The following is a 25,128-nucleotide window of genomic DNA, read 5'->3' on the forward strand; positions in this document are numbered from 1 at the left end:
CTCATAATGTAGCAGATGACATGACCATGACAAATTCTTATATAACCATTTGAAGCTCAGAGAACTCAAAAGGAAAACAAACAGCCATTTAAGTGTGAAAACGCTGAACTCTAAGTCATAATGAGACTCCACACATTATCCAGAAACCCAAAAGCATACCAAAAAGCCAAAGTCAATGGAGTCATTCTTTGCAAAGGGGAAGTCACAAATGTCTCTGGCACATTCATAAATTTGTCTTAACACTGGCACGTGTACTGTCATGTTATTTGAAAGCGGATGTGTTTGGGCTGGGTAGCGATGTGGGGGCAGGGAAGGGACAGGAGGGCTGGCTCTGAGATGCCAAAGAGAGGCATTAGGAACTCTGGAAGGAACTGGGAACTGGTCTGGTGGACATTTTGCAGAGACAACAATTTCTGACCAAGCCCTTCCAATGATTTGTAGCTTGTGCTCAACTATTCACAAGACAGTTTTCAGGGCATTATTTTAAATTGATACAGAATCTATTCATTTACAAAATCCATTTATTGCATTCTTTTTGATTAATAGCTAGGATTCAGAGTGTTAAAAATTTGATTTATCCAAATGAAAAAAAAAAAAAAAGACTAACATCATTTTGAAGTGCCATTTCTGAAGTATATGCTTGATGTTTCAAAGTTATTGTTCTTGACTTTAGGTTCCAGTACCCAACACCCTACTCCAAATAACAAACGACTACATTAAACTCCGGCAACGACCATCACGTAACTGCTGTGACAGGCATGCTGGCATCCGGGCATTAGGAGCTGACATGAACCAAAGAGGTGATTTATGACATCCTGCTTTTCCAGAAATGCAGAGGCTCTTAACTCTTCAGCTGTTCCTTGTGGCAAAGAGGTTGAAAAGAATCATTTTGTCAAGTTAGTTTCTCCATGGAAGAGGAGAATGCCTTAAGGACATCCTGATTTAGAAACAAAACCACGCAAAACTCCTTTGCCAACGTCTGTGAACCCTGCAAAGCTGGCGGATGTGTGGATGTATTTTTACAGAGAGAGGTTTTAGAGACAGGAGGTTAACTAACCAAGTGAGGATGTTCTGTTAACTTATTTTTTCCCAGGAAAGACAAAAAAAAAAAAAAAAAAAAGAATGACAATCAGCTACTTATCATATTGAGAAGTTAACCCCTTCACTTGGGCATTTATGAACACGAAGTCTGCCTGGCAACCCACAGTGGCACACTCCACCCACCACACTGGAAACGTCAGCAAAGCCCACGCTAGTTCCTATTCCGTTTATTTCTCGGCTCGATCTCAGCACTCTCATCTGATCTTGTTCGACGATTGAACCTTGGACTCATTTCTGCGTCTTGAAGATCATTTCTGAAAATGTAAAAAAGGAAAACAGCACCTTAGAAAATAACGATCATGATTCTTCCACGGCAGTTTCTAGTTAACATGTGCTTTCACGTGCACTGTTTCATTTAAACCTCCACATAGTCCTCTGCTCCACTGGCTAGTCTATTACAATAATAATTATTAGCATTTTTAAATACATTTTATAACTGACTTAGCGAAGATCACAGGCTGTAAGTGACAGAGGCAGGAATTGAACCCCTTTCTTCTGAATCAAAATCTAGAATAATTTTACACTTTGCTTAACATGAACAAAACTGGAAAAAAAAAAAAAAAGTGCTCCTATCCTAACAAGGCAAAGTCAGAGCACAATGAAATCATTCTCCTAATCCTGAGAGCTGAGGTTGTAAGGCAACCAAGAAAACAAAATTTCAAAGAAAGATAAGCCCCACCAAAGAGAGATGGGCCACACAAGTTCTCACTTTTGACACAGCACCGGAGGAAGGTGGCTGTTGTACAACCAGGTAAGAGGTTATCAGCTAACATTTTAGTGAATTCTGAACTATGGGCTAGTACTGAAAGGCCCTAACACAAAGAGAGGCCACATGCACTTGCAAGCTCTTTTCCAGGAGCCTCCCTCAAATGCTCATGAGAAAAACTGGGAGCAGGGCAGGAGACTGAGGACAGCCCACTTTGGTGGCACTGGATAAAGCTGGTGAATGTGGGGACAGGGGTCAGGCAGAAAGCCCTACCTCTTCCTGGGATTGTTCTCTTCTATGAAGTGAAAGCTTTCAGTTGCTGAGGGAAACTGAATGGCCCATGGCAATCGGGCAAAGATCTAAGGTCTCTGGAGGAGGAGCGGAGGTAAAATCAATCTGCATTGAAGGACAGGAAATCAACCTGCACTGAAGGATAGGAAATCAATTGCAAGAACACTGGCAAAGATACTGTCCTGCCGAGGAAATGGTAGAAATAAAAACCTCTACCTCTGGAGGAAGGGCAGAAAATCATCTTAGGCTGATGTTCTCAACACCAAGCGGAGCCTGGGTTAAGGCAGTCTGACAACCATGGGAGAGGGGGTGGGCAGAGAAAGCTCCGCCCGCAAGATCCAGGCACATGGGGCCTGCCAGAGGCCTGCCAGAGACCACAGCTGGAACAAGAAAGAGAGAGCTCCAGCGGGCCCCCACCAGGAGCCAAGCACCAAGTATTAGGGAGTAACAGTAAACTGCTGAGGGAGAGGTATGGGCATGGAGAGAGGCCCTTCTGGGAGGCAGGCATGCAGACAAGGCTGAAAGGTCAATTGAAACAAAAGCAGTGAACAAAACCTTTCTACAACCCAGCCCCCACACTAAGCACAAGGTAAAAGTAGCCCACTTGTTGAAGATCTTGATGCCTCTGATATCCACTGAAGGTCATGTTAGGAACAAGGAAATTCCAACCTGGGTCAACTCCCCACACTAATGGCCTGACAGAAGAAGCAAGTCTGTTTCCATGTGGAAACACTATTTTAACTCAGTATCTACGGCCCTTCACAGTATGTCTAGCATTCATGCAAAATGTACAAATGCACAAAGAAAAAAAAAAACAAATAATAAGTCCATCGTCAAGAGATAAAGTAACCAACAGAAAGACTCACATGTTGGAAACTTTAACCAACTGATTAATATGATAAAACCTCTAGGGAAAAGCTGGAGAACATACATGGAAAGATGTTTAATGGGTGGCTCTGAAAGACAAAGGTCATTACTGTCCCTCCCTCATGGTACCTCCCAGAGTCTAAAAGGTTCCTCCCCAGGTGTCAACATTGCTGCTTTCTCCACCTCCACAAAATTAGCATGTTCCTTTTTCTTAGCTGTAACTTTACCTTTTCTCCACTAATCCCCTACCACACACAGTCCTTTGACCAGGAAGAGTCAAGCTTAAGAGGAAAAAGAACATTTTCATTAAACTTTTCAGAGACTCATTATGTTCCCCACTTTGACCCATGTGGGCCAGAGCAAGAAGACTCAGTGGGTCGTATACCAAGACAAGTGCTTACTATTTTTTATTTAGGACAGGGGTTGGCAAACTTTCTGTGTAAATGACCAGATATTTGGGGCTCTGAGGGCCATATAGTCTGTCGCAACTCAATTCTTTTAACACAGAAAGAACCACAACCAGGAGATGTATGTGGCAGACAGTAGGCCAGATGCCCTGACCTAGAACCACAGCATTCCAGCAAGTGAATCCAACAAGCTTAACCAGAATTAAGTCTGAATTCTCTAGGACCCCTCTTGGCCAAGCTGCCATCCAGAGGGTGTACCAATCTGGCCAGTATATGGTTGCCATTAGGAAAAAGAAAAAAGCATCATGCCTAGGAATAGCTGAGGAACCCTGGGTTTCTGAAATAGGTCAATATAACCCCAACATGCTTTTTGCCCTAATCATTACCCAGAAAGCGACCCAAAGATAATTCCTTTCTGGGGACAGCAGCATTCAGTGACCAAACTTCCTTACTAAGTTGTGTGGACCAGGAGAAGGTGAGGGAGTTGGTATTTTTAAAGGAGGCCATTTCAACATTCAATAACATTAGACGCCTGTGGATTATACGGAGGATAAAAGGTCGAGTGAATCCCTTGACCATCAGCCCATTATTGATTCCAGGCATTCTCTTTGGAGAATGGGCTCTTATTATTGATATGTTCATGAGTAACCTAGATGGTTCAGTTAGCACCTGTCAGGCTTGTTAGTCTCAACACGGGGTATCTGCCAATCTGTGGCCTTCATGATCACGTTTATGATGTGTTCAACCTTAGTTACCTCTTTAAAGGCTCCATCTCCAAATATAGTCACATTGGAGGTTAGGGCTTCAACATATGAATTTTAGGGGAACACAATTCAGTCCATAAGAGCCTCCGTGGACCAGGCCATTCAGTTGTTGTTGTTGTTGTTGTTGTTTTTTAAGTTCATTTATTTGTTTTGAGAGAAAGAGAGATCACAAGAGAGAGGGAGAGAAATAATCCCAAGCAGGCTCCACACTGTCAGTGCAGAGCCTGATGTGTGGTGAGATCATGACCTGAGCCGAAATTAAGAGTCAGGACACTTAACGACTGAGCCACTTAGGTGCCCAGGCCATTCAGTTTTGACAAGAACCTAGTAGCAAGCAAAGAGCTGTTTTTCAAAAGGTGTATAGCTGGTAGCTATGTGAGGCTGGACACAAGTCCAATATCCCAAAAGGTGCCTCTAGCTGAAGGCCACCTCCCTTTGTCAGAGTCTCCAATCAGGAAAATCATTAGTCATAATGACTTGTAGCTCTGAGGGGTCATTAGGGTTGTGGGAATGCAAGGGTATTAGCACTTGTCTGTGTGTGGCTCTTCTTTATCAGAGAATTTGCTCTGGCACTTACCGGATGGGGAACTATAAGTACACAACACATCAATTCCCACATACATTCAAATTTAAAAACAACAATAGTACAATGAATTAGCCCAAAGGACCCCACCTACAAGGTCACATTAGCTTCCCCATGGTGAACCTTATCCAAACCCCACAAAATGAATTCAGGTACTTCCTTTCTGCACAGGACAGGGCAGGGTGGTGAATCTGGTACTTATATCCAGCAGAGCCATCAAATCCCTTCCCAAAGTTCAGCAACACATCCAGACTGGTACAGACAGCCTTTCATCTCCCTTAGGGACAGGGGAGCCTCAGCTCCACTTCCCATCAATAAAGCTAGAATAGCCAAAACAATTCTAAGGAAGAAAAATTTATACTGACCACGATAAATGCTGATAAGGATACAGAACAAGAAAAATTCTCATTCACTGCTGGTAGGAATGCAAAACGGCACAGCCATTCTAGAAGAAAGCTTGGCATTTTCTCACAAAACTAAATATAGTCTTACATACAAATTCAGCGATTACACTCCTTGGTATTTTCCCAACTGCACTGAAAACTTATGTCCACACAAAACCCTGCACTTTCTTTTTATTAAAATATAATAATAAACAGCACTTTATTCATAATTGCCAAAACTTGGAAGCAACCAAGATGTCCTTCATTATAAAACTGCAGCAATGAAGACAAGGTGTTATTGGTGAAAAGACAAACATATAGATCAACAGAACAGAACAGTGATTCCTGAAATAGACCCACACATATATATTCAATTGACTTTTGATAAAGGCACCAAAGTTATTAAATTGGGAAAGGATAGTTTCTTCAATAAATAAAGCTAGAGAAAATGGAAACCCACATGTAAAAAAGAAAAATTGAACCTCAATGCTTATTGTGCATCATTTATAAAAATTAACTTGAAATAGGGGCTCCCGGGTGGCTCAGTCAGTTAAGCGTCGACTTTGGCTCAGGTCATGATCTCCCGGTTTGCAAGTTCGAGCCCTATGTCAGGCCTGGAGCCTGCTTCAGATTCTGTGTCTCCCTCTCTCTCTGACCTTCCCCCGCTCGCACTCTATCTCTCTCAAATATAAATAACACATTAAAAAAAATTTTTTTTTAATTAACTTGAAATAGATTATAGACCTAAATATAAACCCTAAAATTTCCAGAACATAATCGAAAACCATTGGGTTAGGTAAAGATTTCCTAGGTAGGACATAACAAGCACAAAATATAAAAGAAAAAAAAATGATAAATTAGATTTCATCAAAATTTAAAACTGCTCTTTGAAAAACACTATCAGGAAAATGAAAAGGCAAGTCACAAAGTGGAAGAAAATATTTGCAAAATACATTTCTGACAAAAAAGTCAGAAATTTCAAAAGTAAAAAACCACCCAACTTACAAAATGGGCAGAAAATGTGAGGAAGCATCTCATCAAAAGACAGGGATGGCAAACATGCATGTGGAAGGAACTTCAGTGTCATTAACCTTTACAGAAATGCAAATTCAAATGACAATGAAATACTGCTATAGATCTATTAAAATGGCTTTTTAAAAAAACATCGTCATCAAGTACTGGCCAAGATACAGAGCAACTGGAACTCTCACTCCTGGTGGAAAACAGCTGGGCAGTTTCTTATCAGTTGAACATACACTTGGTATATGATGCACTAATGCCAGTCACGCTAAGGTATTTACCCAAGAGAAATGAAAACTTACATCCACACAAAAAACTGCACTCAAAAGCTTACAGCAGTTTCATTCATAATCCCCCAAATCTGGAAACCACCCAAGTGCCCATCAGCTTTTGAATGTGGTACAATCTTACAAAGGAATACCAGTCAGCAATGAAAAGGAACTACTGATAGATGAAAAATATGGATGATTCTCAAAAGGGTTATGCTAACTGAAAGAAGCTAGACACAAACAACTACGTTATTATTTGGTTCCATTTACAGAACATACTGGAAAAAGAAAAAACTGTTGGGACAGAAGGCAAATCAGTGGTTGCAGGAACCAGGAAGGAAACTGAATACAAAAGGGTACCAGACAATGTTTTGGTGTGATGGAAATACACTATATATCAACTGTAAATAGTGGCTACATTGCTATAAATGTTTATCAAAACTCATAGAACTGAACACCTAAAACTGGCGATTTTTATTATCAAACCTCAATAAACCTGATAGAAAAAAGAAACACCCACAGGCTCACTTTGCCTTTAGCCTGTTTGGCTCCCCAACCAAAAAGGACAGAGTGAAGCCAGGGCCACCCACGATAATTATTTGATGAGCTTTGGCTCCTATTGCTCTTAGGTGGTTTACCTTTCCCACCATTTTTCTCATCTAACTCTAAGGGTTTTTTTGTTTTTATCTTTTTTGCTTCATCTATTTGGGGCTCTGTCATTAGGTGTGTATATGCTTATAATAATCTCTTCTTGGTGGATTGACTTTTTTATCATAATAAAATGTCTCTCTCTGTCTCCAGTAACAATCTTTGTCTGAAAGTCTATTTTGTCTGATATTATTATGGCTACACCAGACTGTTGGCATGGTATATCTTTTTCTATGCTTTTTAACTTATTTGTGTCTTTGAATGTAAAGTGTATCTTTGGTAGACAGTGTATACTTGGATCATGGTTTGTTTTTAAATCCATTCTGCCATTCTCTTTTAACTGAAACAGTTAATCCATTTATACTCAATGTATAGGATTTATGTGTACCATTTTGTTGGTTTCTATGTCTTATGTCTTGTGTTCCTCTATTCCTTCATCACTGCTTTCTTCTGTGTTATTTTCTAGTTTATCATTTAATTCCTTTGTCATTTCTTTTACTGTATTTTAAAATTTACTTCCTTAGTGGTTGCCCTGGGGATTATAATTAACCTATTAATTGATAACAACCTAGCTCAGATTAATAACACCCTAACTTCAAAGGTATTCCACAACTTTGTTTCTATATATAGCTCTGTTGCTTGCTCCCACCTTTTTGCTACTGTCACACAAATTACACTGTGTTTACCAACACAGACTTAGAATTATTGCTTTGCACAGTTCTCTTTTAAATTACACAGTAACAACAAACTACATCTTTTATATTAACCTATACTTTTATATTTACCTTTACTGGTGCTCTCAATTTTTTCATATGGATTCAAGTTATTGTCTAGTGTCCTTTCCTTTCAGCCTGAAAGACTCTCTGTAATATTTTTATAGGACATATTTCCTAGTAACCAATTCCCTCAGTTTTTGGTTCTCTAAGGTCTTGATTTTTCCTTCGTTTTTGAAGTACAGTTTTGCTAGATATAGAATTCTTGGTTGGCGGTCTTCTCTTAGCACTTTGAATATGTCTTTCCACTGCCTCTGGCCTACATGGTTTCTGATGAAAAATTACCAAATTCCTTGGGATGAGCTGCTTCTCTCTTGATTCGTTCACAATTTTCTGTCTTTGGGAAGTCTCGTGAGCTTCTTGGATGTGTAATTTTTTTCTTTACATTGGATTTAATAAGTTTTCAGTCATTATTTCTATACATATTCTTTCTGCCTCTTTCTCCTCTCATTATAAAGACTCCCATTATGCATGTGATATACTTGACAGTGTCTCACTGGTCTCTGAGACCATACATTATTCTCGTCTGTTTTCCTTTCTGTTCCTTGGACTGAGTACTCTCAACTGATCTATCTTCAAGTTTGCTGATTCTTTCTTCTACCTGCTCAAATCTGCTGTTATCTCATTAGTGAATTTATTTTAGCTGCTATGCTTTTCAATTCCAGAATTACTATTTTTTTCTAAACAATTTCTATTTCTTTATTAGTATTCTCTATTTGGTGAGACACTTTGTCATACTTCCCTTTAGGTCTCTGAACATATTCAAACCAGCTGATCTAAAGATCGAACAGTCCAGTGTCTGAATTTCCTCAGGGACATTTTTATTGGTTGCTTCTTCCTCCTGTGTATAGGCCACCATTTGTTTCTTTGTATGTTTCAATTTTTCTGTTGTTGACAACTGGACATTTTAAACGATACACTGTGGCAACTCTGGAAATCAGATTCTCCTTCCCCAAGGTTTGTTGACATTGCTATTTGCTACTGTTGTTTAGTGACTTTCTGAACTAACCCTGTAAATATGCATTCTTGGTTGTGTGTGGGTGGCCATTTACATGTCTGCTAGGTGAGTTTAGTGGTCAGCTAATGGGAGTTTCCCTAAACATCTGGAATCAACATAACACAGAACCCCTTGGTAAAACCCAAGGGACTCTATGCATGCTGGGGCAGGCATCCAACACTTGGTTGACAACTCTGCCTTATGCATTTAAGAAAAAGAAGAAGAAGAAACTAAAGAGGGGCAGAAAGAAAGGGAGCGCGAGAATCCCAAGCAGGCTTGGCATCATGAGCACAGAGCCCAATGTGGGGATGGATCCCGGGAACCATGAGATCATGACCTGAGCTGAAATCAAGAGTTGGATGCGTAACTGAGGGAACTACCCAGGTGCCCTAATAAAAGGAGGAATAAAATGCGCGCAAACATAAGCAGATTTATATGTTTGGTGTTGGAAAGATGAGGACTACTATACAGTGGGTTCTATTCTCTCTACAAAGGAGGAGAAAAGATCTCTCGCTGGGGGTGGAGCCATTGCAAAGAGCCAAGGTTTCAGATAATCCCTGTGAGGAACAGGACAAAGAAATGATCACAGAAACAGTAAAACTGCCAGGCAGTTTTGAGGGCCCATTGAAGGGTAATCATGAAGTTACAGTGGAACAAAGCCACCCCGCTGTACTGCAGATCACTCCTGAAGGTGAAGATGAATGAAAATCTAATGCTTGTCCCTGTTCCTTTCCTCCTTACTTATCAGCAGGACCTGGAACATGTCCCCTCCACCACTCCCATCTCCCAGACAGATTCCTAAGTGCTAACAAGGAGAAGGAATCAAACTGTATTTATTTTACACTAAACACGTCTTATGACCAGGAACATCTAGGAAAGATCTGAAAGTTTTCTTAGCACTCTGAGCCAGTGCTTAAGGCTAAACTGTGAATTTCTCATTGGAACAATTTGTCTTTAGAAAAACAACTTCTGACAAGTGACCAGAATTATTACACTAGGATTCCATTTCCAAGCAGAAATGTATAGAAACAAGTAGCAAGCTAGAAATCTTTACCTTAATGTGTGTGAATTACTGCTTCCTTAGGTCAGAAAGCACAAATACTCTTTTATTTGAAAATGAACTGCGTGGAATTACAATTTCTCAAAGTACATGCTTACTTCTTGATGATGAACACTCACTTATGTAATGCTTCCCAGGCTTCCTCTTCTTCTAGAAGATCTCTTATGATGTCTGAACTAGAACTAAAAGGAAAGGCACATCAATATTGCCAGACGATAAGAAGACCATATGGTTTTATTTATATGAAATTCTAGAAAATGCAAACTTCTCTACAGTGACAGAAAACAAACCAGCAGACCAATGATTACCTCCTGGGGGCAAGGGGGTGGGCAAGGAGGGATTACAGTGTCACAAGGAAACTCTGGGACCTTCATTGTGAAGATGATTTCATAGCTGTGTACATGTATCAAAACTCATCAAAATGTGTGCTTTAAATACTTGCAGTTTATTATACATCAATTTCAATACAGGTATAGAAAACTCAATAAATTAGCAAAAATAAAGAAAAAAATCATCAAACCTCAAAAAATCCCTCAACATAAAACCTGCATTCAAATGGAATACAATAAGAGCCTTTTTAATCTCCTATGGCAACCAAAGATCAAACTGTGTTTTAAAACCTCACTCTAGTAATGAGATTCACAAAGAGACATTAAGTTCCTAAGTGGCTTTTAGTCCTTTGTAACCAAAGTAAAGTAAAATTTAATTAATTTGAACTGTGCTAATAAAGGAATTCGTTACAATGCAACCTGGTTTGAAGTGTTGTGTGATCTTTGGTTTATCTGTGTAGGGTACAGGGTAAATAAGGTTAGAGAGGGCATGTATTATTTCTTTAAAGGAAAAAACTGTTTTAAGGCTTTTAGCATCTTGTTCTTACTCAAATTCCTACCAAAAAAAAAAAAAAAAAAAAAAAAAAAGATGTACATCAATAGCGAAAAAGCATTTCTTTAGACATCTAAGACAAAGAATGTGAAGGGCATGACATGGGACAACTGAGAAACAGCAGTCACTACCCCAGGGTGGAGAAGGCTAAAACCAAAGAAGAACTTGCTCTGGGGTGAGAAACAACAGGTTTGTCAGGGCCAATCATTATCTAACAAAAGTTTAAAAATTAAGGAGACTTAAAGTGGCAGTGAATCATTCTCAACAACTGACAAATCACTTGGAAGCAATGTTTGCCTGTGCTACATGAACAAAAAAGGCAACAAGCATCAATCAATACTGTTCTGTGCCAAATATTTTACCCCAGGGGTTCCCCCCCCCCCCCCCCAAATCCCAAGACTCTCAAGGAGCCATATGTAGGAGCCTTTCTGACTATGGTTCCTGTGTATAATGACCTGGTTGGGGGTGGTGGTGGGGATTCCATTTGCATGACAGGTGTAGTGACCTTCCAAAAGAGCTAGTTCAGAGGTTCTCAGGTTCAGGATAAGGATCCACATATGGGAACAGCAATACTTTTCAGTATTTGTGGCTTGAGAAAACACATAATAACAAAGTATTATAAATTTAGTAATACTTTTAGTCTATATTTTATTCATTATAGTGACATATGCAGTGAAAAAACAGTAGTACCTGAATTTGTAAGACACTCTTGATTATGTCTAAAGATAATTCTTGATATGTATGTGCTCTTACACACCCAGTGAATCATTCCTTCAAGGTCCAGGCTTGGGAAGCACTAATCTAAAGTGTTAGTATATAAGCATCTACTACTTTTTTACATTTGAGGGTGGCCCCTGTGTAAATCCAAGTGCCCTGGAAAATAATAACATTCACTTATCACTGGTAATTTTTATCTTAGTGTAAACTGCCTTAAAACAAGCTTTCCCCTTAAACAGCAAGCTAAATGTAGTTTTTATTAGCAGGCAAGAGAGAAAAGCAGAAGGCCCTTAAGGAGACACAAGGCAGACTGCACCAACTTTATTAATTTCCTAAGAGACAGACCCACATCAACACTTGCTAGAGCAGGCTAATATCCAATGCCACCTCTACTCCCACAGAAGTGGTCTAACCTTTCTACCTCCAACATCCCAACTTCTGTTATTACTTACTTCCCTTTCAAGTACTCCAACTTTATAAACAAAAGGGAAGTTGTTTTAACGTAACTTTTTCTTTCTCTTCTCTCTGTTACAATGATACCATCATCTACTCTTCTTTACCTGGACAGAGCTAAGGCAGTGTTTCTGAATTCTTTTCATTATTGCCTCCCACCCCCATCAGAGCTTTTTTAGACATTTTTTTTCCTAATTACCCTTCCATGAAATTTTAATACTGAAAATGTGTATCCATTTATATATTGTACATTAGTATCCGTCTGTGTGTGTATGTATGCTTTACACACAGTTTTTTTTTTTTTTTTCTATCCAGCCCTCCTGCTGTCACAACCAAGTCCTGTCCTGTCCCCCCGCCCCTCCCAGGGAGCTCCTACTGAGAACCCATGAGCTAAGGGAATGCTCATGCAGCTCTGGGTCCTGGTAGGTTTCACAGGGCCAGAAAAAATAAAGTGTGATTCTTGCCAACACCCCCAATACACACATACAATTTTATTTTTGAACAGGAAGGTTACAAACCATCCCCATTGTTCCGGTAAGTAAGCAGGACAGCTGAGCCTGTCAAGCAACCAAGCAGTCTAGTGATCAATTTACCTAGGGGTTTCAAATCACCAGTAGAAATCACTGATTTGTTAAAAGAAAATATTTGCAGTACATTAGTGACATAAACCTAAGCAGCTTTTGTCACTAATGTACCGCAAACATTTCACTACCTCAGTGAAAACAGATGGTAGAGGAGGTTCGCAAAAAACACATCTCAAAAGTGGTCTGCAATCTCCTTGTGTTCTGTGACTTCAAAACCTCTGACCGGCCACACCACCCAGCCTCCCTACCCCCGACATCCTCATTCCTTGCCACCTTCCCTTCCACTCCAGCTTAGTCACTAATCTGAGGGACACAAAATCGAAAGGTCTGGAGCTTACCTACAATGATATTTCAGGATTATTTGCTATGTCTGCTATTCTAATTCTAGTCACCTCTGAGAAACTGAGAGCAGACACTAATACAATTAAAACAATGGTCATTCCTTCTTAAAGTAATGTACTCACCATATTCTACTTAAAAACCACATTCCTGAAATTACACATTAGGGTTTCACAAATAGGATTTTACAAACAGACTACTGGGCACAACAGTCAGTGTGTCTAAAATTAACACTCTCAGATCTCTTTCTTATGGATAGTAATTAATATTTTTGAAATCTTAACCATTTTAATATGCCTTGGAGATCAATAATTCCTTTCATATACTTTAAAGACATCTAAAAAATTCTCCATAGGAGAAAATAAATTATCCACTCTGGTATACCTGGGGTCAGAGCATATACGAGCTTATACAGCTATAGCTTTTAATTCTCAGGCAAGGAACTTTTTCGGAATAAATTTTAGCTCCTCTACTATGTGGGTTTGGAACATTGTGTAGATCATACTTTAAGAAGCTGGATGGGGCGCCTGGGTGGCTCAGTCGGTTAAGCGTCCAACTTCAGCTCAGGTCATGATCTCACAGCTTGGGGTTCGAGCCCCACGTCAGGCTCTGTGGTGACAGCTCAGAGCCTGGAGTCTGCTTCGGATTCTGTGTCTCCCTCTCTCTGCCCCTCCTCCACTCATGCGCGCTCTCTCTCTCTCTCTCTCTCTCTCTCTCTCTCTCTCAAATAAACATTTAAAAAGTTAAAAAAAAAAAAAAAAGAAAAAAGAAGCTGGATGAATATGAAGTCAGGTACATGGAAGTCAGAGCTCCCCAGGTAAGGGTGTTTAAACTATGCTTTCCGATGTTACCAACAGTCCAGGCTAAAGCAAAAATTATTCTATAAATTAAATACACGTGAGAAGGACTCACAGGCAAAAATGCTAACCTTGCATTCTATGGAATTCCCAGCCTCTATTCAGGAAGATTCTAGTAGATCTATTTAGAACACCCACAGTTAATTTTTCATGCCATTTAACCTTTATTTTCAGCTCAAACTTCCAGAAACTTAAGCTAAACTGCTGTTTGTTGGTCTTCGACCTAGCCGGTCTTCCTACATAAGACCTTACTCTCGTTATTCTCTTACCAAAAGCAGTAGCGCAACATTTTAACAGGCAAAGGAAAACACTTTTTGCGTGTTTCTTTTGCAGCGTCTTATTTCACCTTACTAGTCAAGATTTTACCACCAAAGCTGAAATGTAAGATGCCTAATACCTCTGGCAAAGGTATGACTGATTAAGACTACCCAGAGGAGAAGAAATCACAGATTGTAGTGTCAAAGAGAGTCCAGTTTCAGTGCTGTTTCTGTCACTGCATGTGTAATACTGGGCAAGATACTTAATCTTTCCAAGTCTCAATATTCTCACCTGTAAAGTCAAGATAGTAACACATGCAGTTCACAGGGATATTCTAAGATTCATCAATAAAACATATAGAATGTTTAGCATAGAGCTTAGCACATAGTAAATGTTCAATAAATAAAGCTTCCATTTTCATAAAACAAAGCTGGGTCTGAATTACACGAGTAACTGCCTCAGCACTACGCTTCCATTTGCCCTAGGAAACCTGATCACCATGTGCTCTATTTTAATCTTTGATTTGCACTGTTTCTATGACACCAAGGTACAAATTCATCAGAACTTGTTATTTATCCAGCATGGCAGGTACACAGGGTACTGTGGGGCAGAAAAAAATGCAAACATTTGCTATAAAAACCCTGTGGATTAAAGATTACTTACGAGTGGGATTTTTCTATTATCTGGTAGTTACTCCACACCATACGACCCCCCACCAGCCCAACTCTTCCGATAATTGTGGCATTAACTTGAGCGTGGCTGAGCGTATCAAACTCAAAAACAAAAACAAAACACTCCTTAAGGATAGATCACTGGAGGATTGATAGAGAACAAACAATGCCACCAGACAATGGTACTTAACTAAATGCTGCCAGCTACCTTCTTCAAATGCTTATTTTTAGTAATCTGTTCTTATTCTACAGGGTAAGCAGCAGCTTATACGCCTAATATGTTAGTAGCTGGCTGACAATAACATGTTAGAACAGTAAACATCTTATGTTCAAGAAAGAAATCACTCGGGGCGCCTGGGTGGCTCACTCAGTTAAGCCTTGATTTGGAGGCAGGTCATGATCTCATAGTTTGTGGACTCGAGGCCCACATCAGGCTCTGTGCTGGCAGTGCAGAGACTGGTTGGGATTCTCTCTCTCCCTCTCTCTCTCTCTGTGTCTCTCTAAAAATAAATAAATAAACTTAAAAAAAAAAGAAAGAAATCACTCAATGAAGACAATGACAAAAATGACCATTTTGTGAGCAACTACTCCTACAGACCATTGTGATAATTAGCTTATATGCATTGGCCTTAATTCATATAAGCACCCTAGGTTTTATCTGCATTTGACACATGGACAAAGGCTTAGCGACATTAAGTAAAAAGAACTAGGGATGTGAATGCAAAGTTTGTCTTCTTTTTTATCACACTGTGCTGCTTCAACCAGTAGTAGAAGAAGAATAAAATGCTACTAATCCACAAGAATTAAAAATACCACCTCCTCTTATGTATTCATCAATAAAGTTTTATCAGATAACCATCAAAAAGGTTCACAGATAAAGTAGAGCTGAGAGTTTCACTGTTCTCCATTAAATCTAGAAAATATAAAATGAAGAAAGTTTCAGATAGAAGAAAAGAACTTTTTTATCAAGTACTATATGGTAAATCCTTATTAAGAGATGAAAGCAAACCATAACTAAGTTTATGTTCAATTTATGAAGCATCCACAATATATAATCATCTCATTTGCTTTTTACCATTACCCAGGGAGATTACCAGGGCAAAAAACTATCCTCCCATTTTATCAACAGGACAAATGAAGCCCAGGGAAATTAATTCAACAATCGACCAACATGCCAGGAACCATTCTAGAGTCAGAAAACCATGACTGAGATGAATTTCCATAAACAAAGAGTGCCTGCTACATATGGTGATCTCATGGACATACAGAAATTTCAAGGACTTGATGTCATCATATCTTAGGTGAAGATACATTCCCCCAAAACAATGTCACATTCATTGGACACACATAAATTTCAAGGACTTGATGTCATAGTATCTTAGGTGAAGATACCTTCCCCTCAAAACAATGTCATATTCATCCAAAGGACAGTAGACTCATGTACCACCTAGTTTAAGCTCTTTTGAAAATGAAAAAGATGTGGAAGAACTATTCTATGTTCCCACTTTTTCTCTAGAAACTTTCAACAAATTCACCACCTGAAATAAGGTGAACCATTTAGCTTTCAAGGGTATGCTGAGGTTCATAAGTGCTCCCAGAAAAAAAGGCCATAATAAAGTACAAAACAGTAATGCATGTTAGTAAGAGAAGGTTTCACGGCAACATTAATTAGATGTCATATTCTTAAAACTTAAAAAACCAGGGCGCCTGGGTGGCTCAGTCGGTTAAGTGTCCGACTTCAGCTCAGGTCACGATCTCACGGTCCGTGAGTTTGAGCCCCGCATCGGGGGCTCTGGGCTGATGGCTCAGAGCCTGGAGCCTGCTTCTGATTCTGTGTCTCCCTCTCTCTCTCCCCCTCCCCCTCCCCCGTTCATGCTCTGTCTCTCTCTGTCTCAAAAATAAATAAAACGTTAAAAAAAAATTAAAAAAAAAAAAGTTAAAAAACCAAATGTAATGTCAACCTTCCAAAAGCAATTATGAAGATTTTTAAAAATACAAGGTATCGCTGAATTACAGTAACATACTTACAATGTAATGTTACTGTTTAGTTATTTTGATGTGTTCTTTAGATACTGTTTTCTCTTAATTTGACCAGAAACAAACTTATTTAGCAATTTTTCTAATAATCCCAATGCCCTTTAAATAACAAAATCCCATTAATTTATTTGTCTTACCTTACTGCATCACCAAATTTCATTAGCCAATTTATAATAACAACATTAAAGATAACAATGATTTCCAAAATGTTATCTCAAAGAGTACAGACGCTTTTTTGTTTAAAGCAGATTAGTGTATTTACAGGGTTCAAAATCAAAATGACATAAACAGATGTACACTGAGAAGTCTCACACTCCCTTCCCCTGCCAACCTGTTGGCCCTTGCCTGCAAAATGTAATCACTTATTAGTTTATTGTTTATCATTCTGGTGTTTCTTTATGGAAAACCAAATAAATATAAGTATGTACCACCACCGCCACCCCTTTTAGAAAGGAGACAGTGTGCTATCTATCCTGTTTTGAACAATGGTCTTTTCACTTACAGATCTATCCTGGAAATCCCTCTGTATCAGCACACAGAGATTGTCCTTTTGAACAATCATACAGTATTTCACTGTGTGGCTGTACCATAAGTTTAATCAACCAGCCCCAATGATAAATTCTTGAGTAGCGTCTAGGCTTTTGTTATCATGTAAACAATGGAGAACCTTGTGTGTAAGTCACTGTGTTTGTGTGCAGGTGAAATCTGGAGGACAAATTCATTGAAGACTGGTTAAAAGGCAAAACAACAGTACTTTGGTTGATCTCATCAGATTCCTGTCCTTAGAGATCGTTTTATGTAGCACTCTGGCCAGTAATAAATAAGTGTCTGTTTCCCCACAATCTTACTACAGCAGAGTGTGTGAATAAATGTTAAGACTTTTTGCCAATCTACCAAGTCAGAAGTAGATTTAATTTGCACTTCTCTTTTAGCAAACTGTCTCTGTTCGTGACTTTTGCCCATTTTTCTACTAGGTCTGTGGGTCATTTCCTTTTCAGTCTCTAGATGCTCAAAAAGAATATCTCCTCTTGAATGTTTAAAAAAAGGTATTAAACCTCTGTAAATGGTAAGAAAAAGTATTACTATGTCTTCTTTCATTGTCAAAAATATTTCTATGAAGTTATATATTAAAATTAAACATTAGTTCTTTAAAGGTACATATTTGACATTTTCTCGGCTAATGAGAAAGAATTCCAAAGCAAGCATACTTATCTTAATTTTAATTCTGGCTGCAATTCAAAATCAAATTTGTCTCATTCTTTCTTGTACCCCACACTATCCTCTCAAATCAGTGCAGGAACTCTGGTTAACCCTAATTAACTACCTACTCTGAGCAACTAACACCCATCTATTTATCTATCTGCTAACTAATCTCATTTAAAATCCTTGATCGCAAGGGCGCCTGGGTGGCTCAGTTGGTGAAGCGTCCTACATCAGCTCGTGATCTCGGTCATGGTTTGTGGTTTGTGGTTTGTGAGTTCGAGCCCCCGTGTCGGGCTCTGTGCTGACAGCTCGGAGCCTGGAGGCTGCTTCGGATTCTGTGTCTCCCTCTCTTTACCCCTCCCATGCTCATGCTCTGTCTCTCTCCATCTCTCAATAATAAATAAACGTTAAAAAAAATTTTTTTTTTTAAATTCTTGACCGCAAATCTGAAATGGGCAATCCTCACTACCGGGCAATCCACACTACCAGGCGATCCTACAATACTTACCTGGCATGTTCTGCTTCCCACTCTCAAAAAGATTCATACCTTCTCAAATCACCTGCCATCCTACCCCCACTCTCAGCTGATGAACCTGCCATAGCTACATGAAGAAAATAAGAGCCATCAGGCGGCCTTGCTGGCCATGCCTTGATCAGATCTCCTACCTGTGTATGTACCTACATCCTTGGTCTTCCTTGCTGTTAGCATGGATGCATCAATCCTGCCCCTAGTAAAGACCAACCCCTGAACCCACCACCTCTTGCCTCCTCAGGACTTCATTCACTTAGCTCCCTACCCCTCATCAGTTTCCCCCTTGATCCCCTGCATCCCTCCACATGCAGTTTTAATCTCCACCACCCTTCAGAGGCCCGAGTTGCACAGAGTTGTCAGTAGATGAAATCTCCTCTTTCTCCCCTAAAGCTTCCCCCTTAATCCACACTAGTCAATCTTCTACCTGAAACCCACTCACTTGAGATCACACTTGATAAGAACTTGGTGCTACCCACGTCCACAGCCCCCTCTATCTCATATTTGGCCTCTCAATCCGTCTCCTTCCATTAGCTTCCATGATTTCTCAAGGCCTCAGTTTTCAATCCCACACTGGTTTATTCTTCCTCTATCTCCTTTGCTCAGTCTCTTCTTTCTAAATGTTTCTTCTCTCTAAATGTTAAAGTAAGAGAGGGTTCAGTCCTAAGTGTAGCTCACCCTGATTTCTCCCCTCACCTCCATTTCTTGGTTTGATATCTATACTTGGTTTATCTCAAAGGCCCCCAAACAAAACTTTTCATCATCAATACGACCCATGCCCAGCCCCTGGCCAAAGTTTCTACTGCCTTTCCCAAACTTTCCCATCTTACTGAGTAAGCACTAACTTGCTAAAATTACTCACCCAATTGCTAAAGCCAAAAATTTAGGATTCATCCTTGATGCTGAGCTTTACCTTGCTCACCATATTCAAACCATCTCCAAGTTCTGCCACTCCTACCTCCGAAACATATCCCCAATCCCAGCCATTTCTATCTTCACTATTGTTATGCAGATGCACACCACAAGGAACCCTGGACAGATGGTACAAAAGCCTGTCTCCCTGTTTCCACTCTTTGCTTCACCTCTAGCCCCCTATCCATTCTTCACAGCATCTGGAGTTATCCTTTTAAAACACACACACACACACACACACACACACACACACACACAAAGACCATATCAGATCAGATCAATATTGGTAAGTCATTTGGTCTCCAAACTGATCTAGGGATTCAATTTAATCTCAACCAAAATTCCAGCAGACTTTTTTTTTTTTTTTAAAGCATTGACAAGTTGATTTTAAAGTTCATTTGGAGGGTTCTAGTTTCTCCACATTGTCACGTCTGTTGTTTCCTGTGTTGTTAATTTTAGCCACTTTGGTGTGAGGTGGCACCTCAATGTGCTCCAGCAATAGCACTACTAATAATTTACACAAGGGATACACGAGTGCTGATTCATAGTGGCACATGTACCCCAATGTTTATAGCAGCACTTTCAACAATAGCTAAATTTTGGAAAGAGCCTAAATGTCCATTAGCTGATGAATGGATAAAGAAGATGTGGTTTATATAGACAATGGAATACTAGTTGGCAATGAGAAAGAATGAAATCCTGCCATTTGCAGCAACATGGAGAGAACTGGAGGGTGTTATGCTAAGTGAAATAAGTCACTCAGAGAAAGACAGGTATCATGTTTTCCCTCACATGTGGAACTTGAGAAACTTAACAGAAGACCATGGGGGAAGGGAAGGGGAAAAAAATAGTTACAAACAGAGAGGGAGGGAAGCAAACCATAAGAGACTCTTAAATACAGAGAACAAACTGAGGGCAGATGGGGGGGGTAGGGGAGAGAGGAAAATGGGTGATGGGAATTGAGGAGGGCACTTGTTAGGATGAGCACTGGGTGTGGTATGTAAGTGATGAATTATGGGAATGTATCCCTAACACCAAGAGCACACTGTATACACTGTATGTTAGCCAACTTGACAGTAAATTATATTAAAAAAAAATTAAAGTTCATATGGAGATGCAAAGCACCTAAAATAGCCAAAATAATTTTGAAGCTCAAGGCAGGCAACTCTGGCCTCCAGCATGATCTCTTTATGACACACAAATATTACCATTTTCTGTGTGCCAAGAAAAAGGGGTAGGAAACACTATATTAAAGAGAGAAGCATACGTTTTTGGTCAATCTCTTCAAATTCTTATAAAAAGTAAAGAAAAGTACTGTGTGTTGGTTTTTTTAATTAAGAGAAATAAAAGGATATCAGGTTAGTTCCAAACAATAGAGTTCTCTTGGCTACCTGGAAAAAAATTCATTTCAGAATATAATTACACATGTATGCTCATTTTACTTACAAACTTAAGAAACAAAAGAAGATATCAACTCTGAGACTCTAATTTAAGGGAAAAATTTTTTTTAATTAGTGAAATTTTTATTGCTACAACTAGATACTGAATCAAGTTACGTGGGCAGGAGGACAAAATCATGATGCTTCATTTTGTTTTTATTCTTTAGAATGTCAGCAGGATAATGACTGACACAAATAAAAACCAAACACTAAAAGGTAACAAGATGGTAGTAACAGGTTACAATATCCAGCCACACGAAAATAAATGAGTTAAAAGACAAGCAACATGACAAAGAGGAAATTTCCTCTACCATTTAGGAAGCTTCCATTTGACCACGTATTTCTTTGATAACAGGGACCAAGGGGCTGGACATGAAGCTCATAACGAGACTAGCATGTCTTCTGCACAACTTCTATGCAATCTACCCACCTGTCTACCCTGAGAATTCACATTCAACTGTGCAAATGTGGGAAGTCTGGCCAACACCAACCATGCAAACCAGAGAAACCCAAAACAAGTCAGGGTTCAGGCCATAAAACCCTAAATCTTATGTTCAAGGAGAAGAATCTGAAAACTACCTTATATTGCTGGATTGTAGGCAGTGGACACGGAACTTTCCTGTGACTCAGTTCCCAACAGTGAAATGTTAGACTAAATGATGTAGTGCATGAGAAAGAATTATCCTTCCAAAATTGTATGTACACCAAATTTTAATGTTCGGATACATATTTTTAATTTTTTATTTGTACTATTACCCAAATTCCAGTAACACATTATAAATGGCTCAAATAAAATGTGCTTATGAGGGCAAGAGAAGCATACTACAGTGCACATTAATGTAATCTTAAAAGGCTTCTATAATTTAATTGACTTTTGCAGAATTACCTAAAACAAATAAATAATACGCTTCTGTATTTGAAGACTGTTATTCTTTAACACACAAATCTCTCTGAGATACAGGAACAATGTGCACTCAGTAGTGCACAGTGTGGTAAAATCAAAGGAGGAAGCAAAATCAGCGATTTAATATGTAGCCATATTCCAGAATGTGACTGTTTGTGTGGTAATAAAGAGAACAGAGAACGTGCGCAAATTAACATTGCACGTCCTTCTAACAAGGCAACCATACAATCTATCAGCTAAACCCAGAGACTCTGGAGGGTACTATAGGGTGTGATTAATAATGATGCCAGCCTATCTCAGGGAAACCAGAACATATGGTCATTCTTTATCCATTTTTTGAACAGTTTCATTATAAATGCTACTAACAACAGAAGCAATAGCAGCTAAGACAAAAATTCTGGATGCAACTCATGTTGTCACTGGGGGAAAATCTGGGCTGAGAATTATTGGCTTCACCTCTATTCATTGACTTTGGATAAGTCCCCTCACCTGTCCAGGCAGCCTCCATTTCCTTACCTGTGATAAAAACTTACTACATTCAGTGACTTCTTGAGTTACCTTCTGTCTTGAAAATGTTTGTATTCTATCCTAATATGCCTTTTCCTCAGGTTCTAAAGATCTCCATGGAGACCTCATTATATCTCTGATTTAAAAACAAAGGTAGTAAGAAATGAGAATGCGGGGGGGGGGGAACCTCTGGTTTTAACTTCCAAGTTGACTGTAACAAATTATAAATTTGATCAACTGACTAAAAATACAAAACTCCAATAGCATGATACATAAACTACACACTTCTCTTCCATCCAATTTCATTCACCAGAACAAGTGCAAAAGGACTTTGAATTTTTTTGTTTTTTTGTTTGTTCCTTTCTTTCTACAGAAATCTCTTACCTGGTTGCCCATGGTTGGCAGTCTGGGAGAGTCGATCCAAAATAGTGACTGCATACCTAACATTTAGAAGAAACTGGTAGTTCCTTCAAGGTCTTATACTTGCTATTCTCAAGGCATTCTGAAAAACACACTATCAGCCACTCTTTTTTTAATGAAAAACTGAGTTCTGAACCAATCAAGATTATATCTTGGTTTTATATATCAAGCTGAATATATCCAGAAGCATATGGAACAAGAATTCCTGTACAGTTTATGAAATATCTGAAAACTAAAACAGAAAAGTACACTTTAAAAATGTTAACCTTAGGGGCGCCTGGGTGACTTGGCTGGTTAAACGTCTGACTTCAACTTAGGCCACCATCTCACGGTTCATGAGATGAACAGCTCAGAGCCTGGAGCCTGCTTCTGATTCTGCCTCCCTCTCTCTCTGCCCCTCCCCCACTCAACCTCTGTCTCTCTCTCTCTCAAAAATAAACATTTAAAAAAATTGAATATTAAAAAAATGCTTTAAAAAATAAAACAAAATAAAAATGTCAACCGTATACAAGTATTACCTTGTCAAGCCAACTAAAACTCTCAAAATGACAGTCATCATAACAAAACCTTGGGTGATGCTCAGACATTGCATCAAGCTATGACAATGAAGGTATCATTTGGTAAGTGTGGACCCGGAAGGAAGTGCCAGTTTCTACAGGCAGTTTAGATACACAAGTAACAATCATTCTAGAATTTAAAAACTCTCTCCTGATACAGGAAACTGAAGGGCTCAAAGTAATTTTACAGAAGATCTCTGTATCATGGCAGTTCATGAATTTGGTAAAAACAAACGAAAATATCTGCCACCTGGGACTGACCCAGAAGGCTGAAAAATCAAGAACTTATTATAGAACAAGAGCAAAGCTACTATATAGAAGCCCATCAGATTACCCAACAAAAATGTATAATAAAAAAACTCCCAAAAGGTGCCAACATGAACCGCGTGAGTAAAAGAAAACCTTATTATTCAACAGCGAATGTCCTGTGGTAATGAGTACTGAAGAAAAGATAAAACTAGGTGTACTTTCAAATTATTCTTGGAAATCACTGCTGAAATCACTTTTACGAGCGTATATTCTCTAACACAAATATGGTAACCGAAGGGGATGAGGCATATTGTAAATTATGCACATTTTCTCTTATGATGAAATGCAGAGGCTGGGCTACATAGATTTCAGAGAGCAAATCATTCTACAGAGTAAAAACACCAGTACAAGAAAGCAAAACTGGAGGGGCGCCTGGGTGGCTCAGTCAGTTAAGCATTAGACTCTTGATTTCAGCTCAGGTCATGATCTCACTGTTTGTGAGATCAAACCCTGCCATCAGGCTCTGTGCTGACAGCTCACTCTCTCAAAAATAAACATTAAAAAAAAAAAAAAAAAAAGCTGATTTAAAAAAAAAACATAATGGAGAGGAAAGTAGAATTCTTCCCTCAGGCCACATTTATGGATTAAATTTTAACATAGCACACAAAATAATAATACGTTTTTTGGAATGCATTAAAGCATGGTTTTATTAATTAATTTATAGGACTAAACATAACAGGTAATTCTAAATGCAAGGAAAAAAGGAATAGTTCAATAACTAAACTTACAACCCACAAGCAGGGTTCAAATTACCACTAAAGAAAATAATGTTGCAATAACCTTGGTTTTCCAATATTCAATACATTCTTTGAATATTTTCATACCAATATCTGTCTTTATTTTGATGTCCTAATGTACTTTTTTAAAAACAACGTTTTTATTTTAGAGTAGTTTTATATACACAGAAAAGTTGCAAAGACAGTACAGAAAGTTCCCAAGTGGCCCACATTTCACTTTCTTCAGTTAACAACCTATCATTCTGACACATTGGCTACAACCAAGGAAGCAATATTAATACGTTATTATTAATTAAAGTCCCACACTTGAATTATATTTCTTTACTCTTTGACATCGTTTTTTGTTCTTCTAGGATCCCATCTAGGACACCACATTAGTTTTAGTCATCAGGTATGCTTAGACTCCTCCAGACTGACAGTTTCTCAGACTTTCCTTGTTTTTGATGACCCTGACTGCTTTAGGGAGCACTTGTCAGGTATTTTGTAGAATGACCCTCAAGTGCAGTTTGCCTGATGTTTTTCTCACAACTTGATGGAGGTTGTTGAGTTTTCAGGAGGAAGACCACAGAGGTAAAGTGTCATTCCCACCACATCACATCAAGAGCACATGCCATCAACCTAACACCAATCTTCCCAGAGACCCTAATCTCTTGGCTCAGGTAGTGTATGCCAGGTTTTTGTTTTCTCTTTTTTTCCCCTTCTTTTCTCTTCCCTCCCCTCCACCCCCACTTTCCTCTCTCCTCTATTTTTCTCTTTCTGTATCTCTCTTTTTCTGGCATTGTCTTGCCTCCCGCCCCCCCTGGAATCAGCCATTTCTCCAAGAAGCAGTAGTTCTTTCTTTTGGGGAATGTTATTACAAACCAAGATCAGTGCACTGGGTGTGCTTCTTCCAACTGCAGTGCCCTTGCTTTGGGGCCCTGGCAGCTGACAGAGCAAGGAAATAC

The 25,128-nt window shown here is 39.1% G+C and overlaps 1 protein-coding gene across 5 annotated transcripts in view; it reads right to left on the bottom strand.

Annotated features, from left to right (window-relative positions):
* Positions 1-503: 503 nt before the first annotated feature.
* Positions 504-25,128, bottom strand: part of RAD18 (RAD18 E3 ubiquitin protein ligase) — a 103,144-nt gene continuing 78,519 nt past the window's right edge. Inside the window, exons 12-15 of one of the 5 annotated variants that reach the window (XR_009609828.2) lie at positions 15,447-15,543; positions 11,207-11,340; positions 9,989-10,051; positions 1,253-1,355 (exon numbers count right to left, since the gene is read on the bottom strand). Coding sequence is in view for 2 of the 5 variants with exons in the window: in XM_060631637.3 (XP_060487620.1) it covers positions 1,253-1,355; positions 9,989-10,051 (166 nt within the window). In the remaining 3 variants the exon portion in view is untranslated. Of the gene's footprint in view, positions 1,356-9,988; positions 10,052-11,206; positions 11,341-15,446; positions 15,544-25,128 lie in introns of all 5 variants that reach the window. The other 4 variants (XR_009609830.2, XR_009609829.2, XM_060631637.3 and 1 more) reach the window with 4 other exon arrangements.

Source organism: Panthera onca, chromosome A2 (genome assembly GCF_046562875.1).
Source record: "Panthera onca isolate mPanOnc1 chromosome A2, mPanOnc1 haplotype 2, whole genome shotgun sequence".
NCBI classification, from domain to species: domain Eukaryota; kingdom Metazoa; phylum Chordata; class Mammalia; order Carnivora; family Felidae; genus Panthera; species Panthera onca.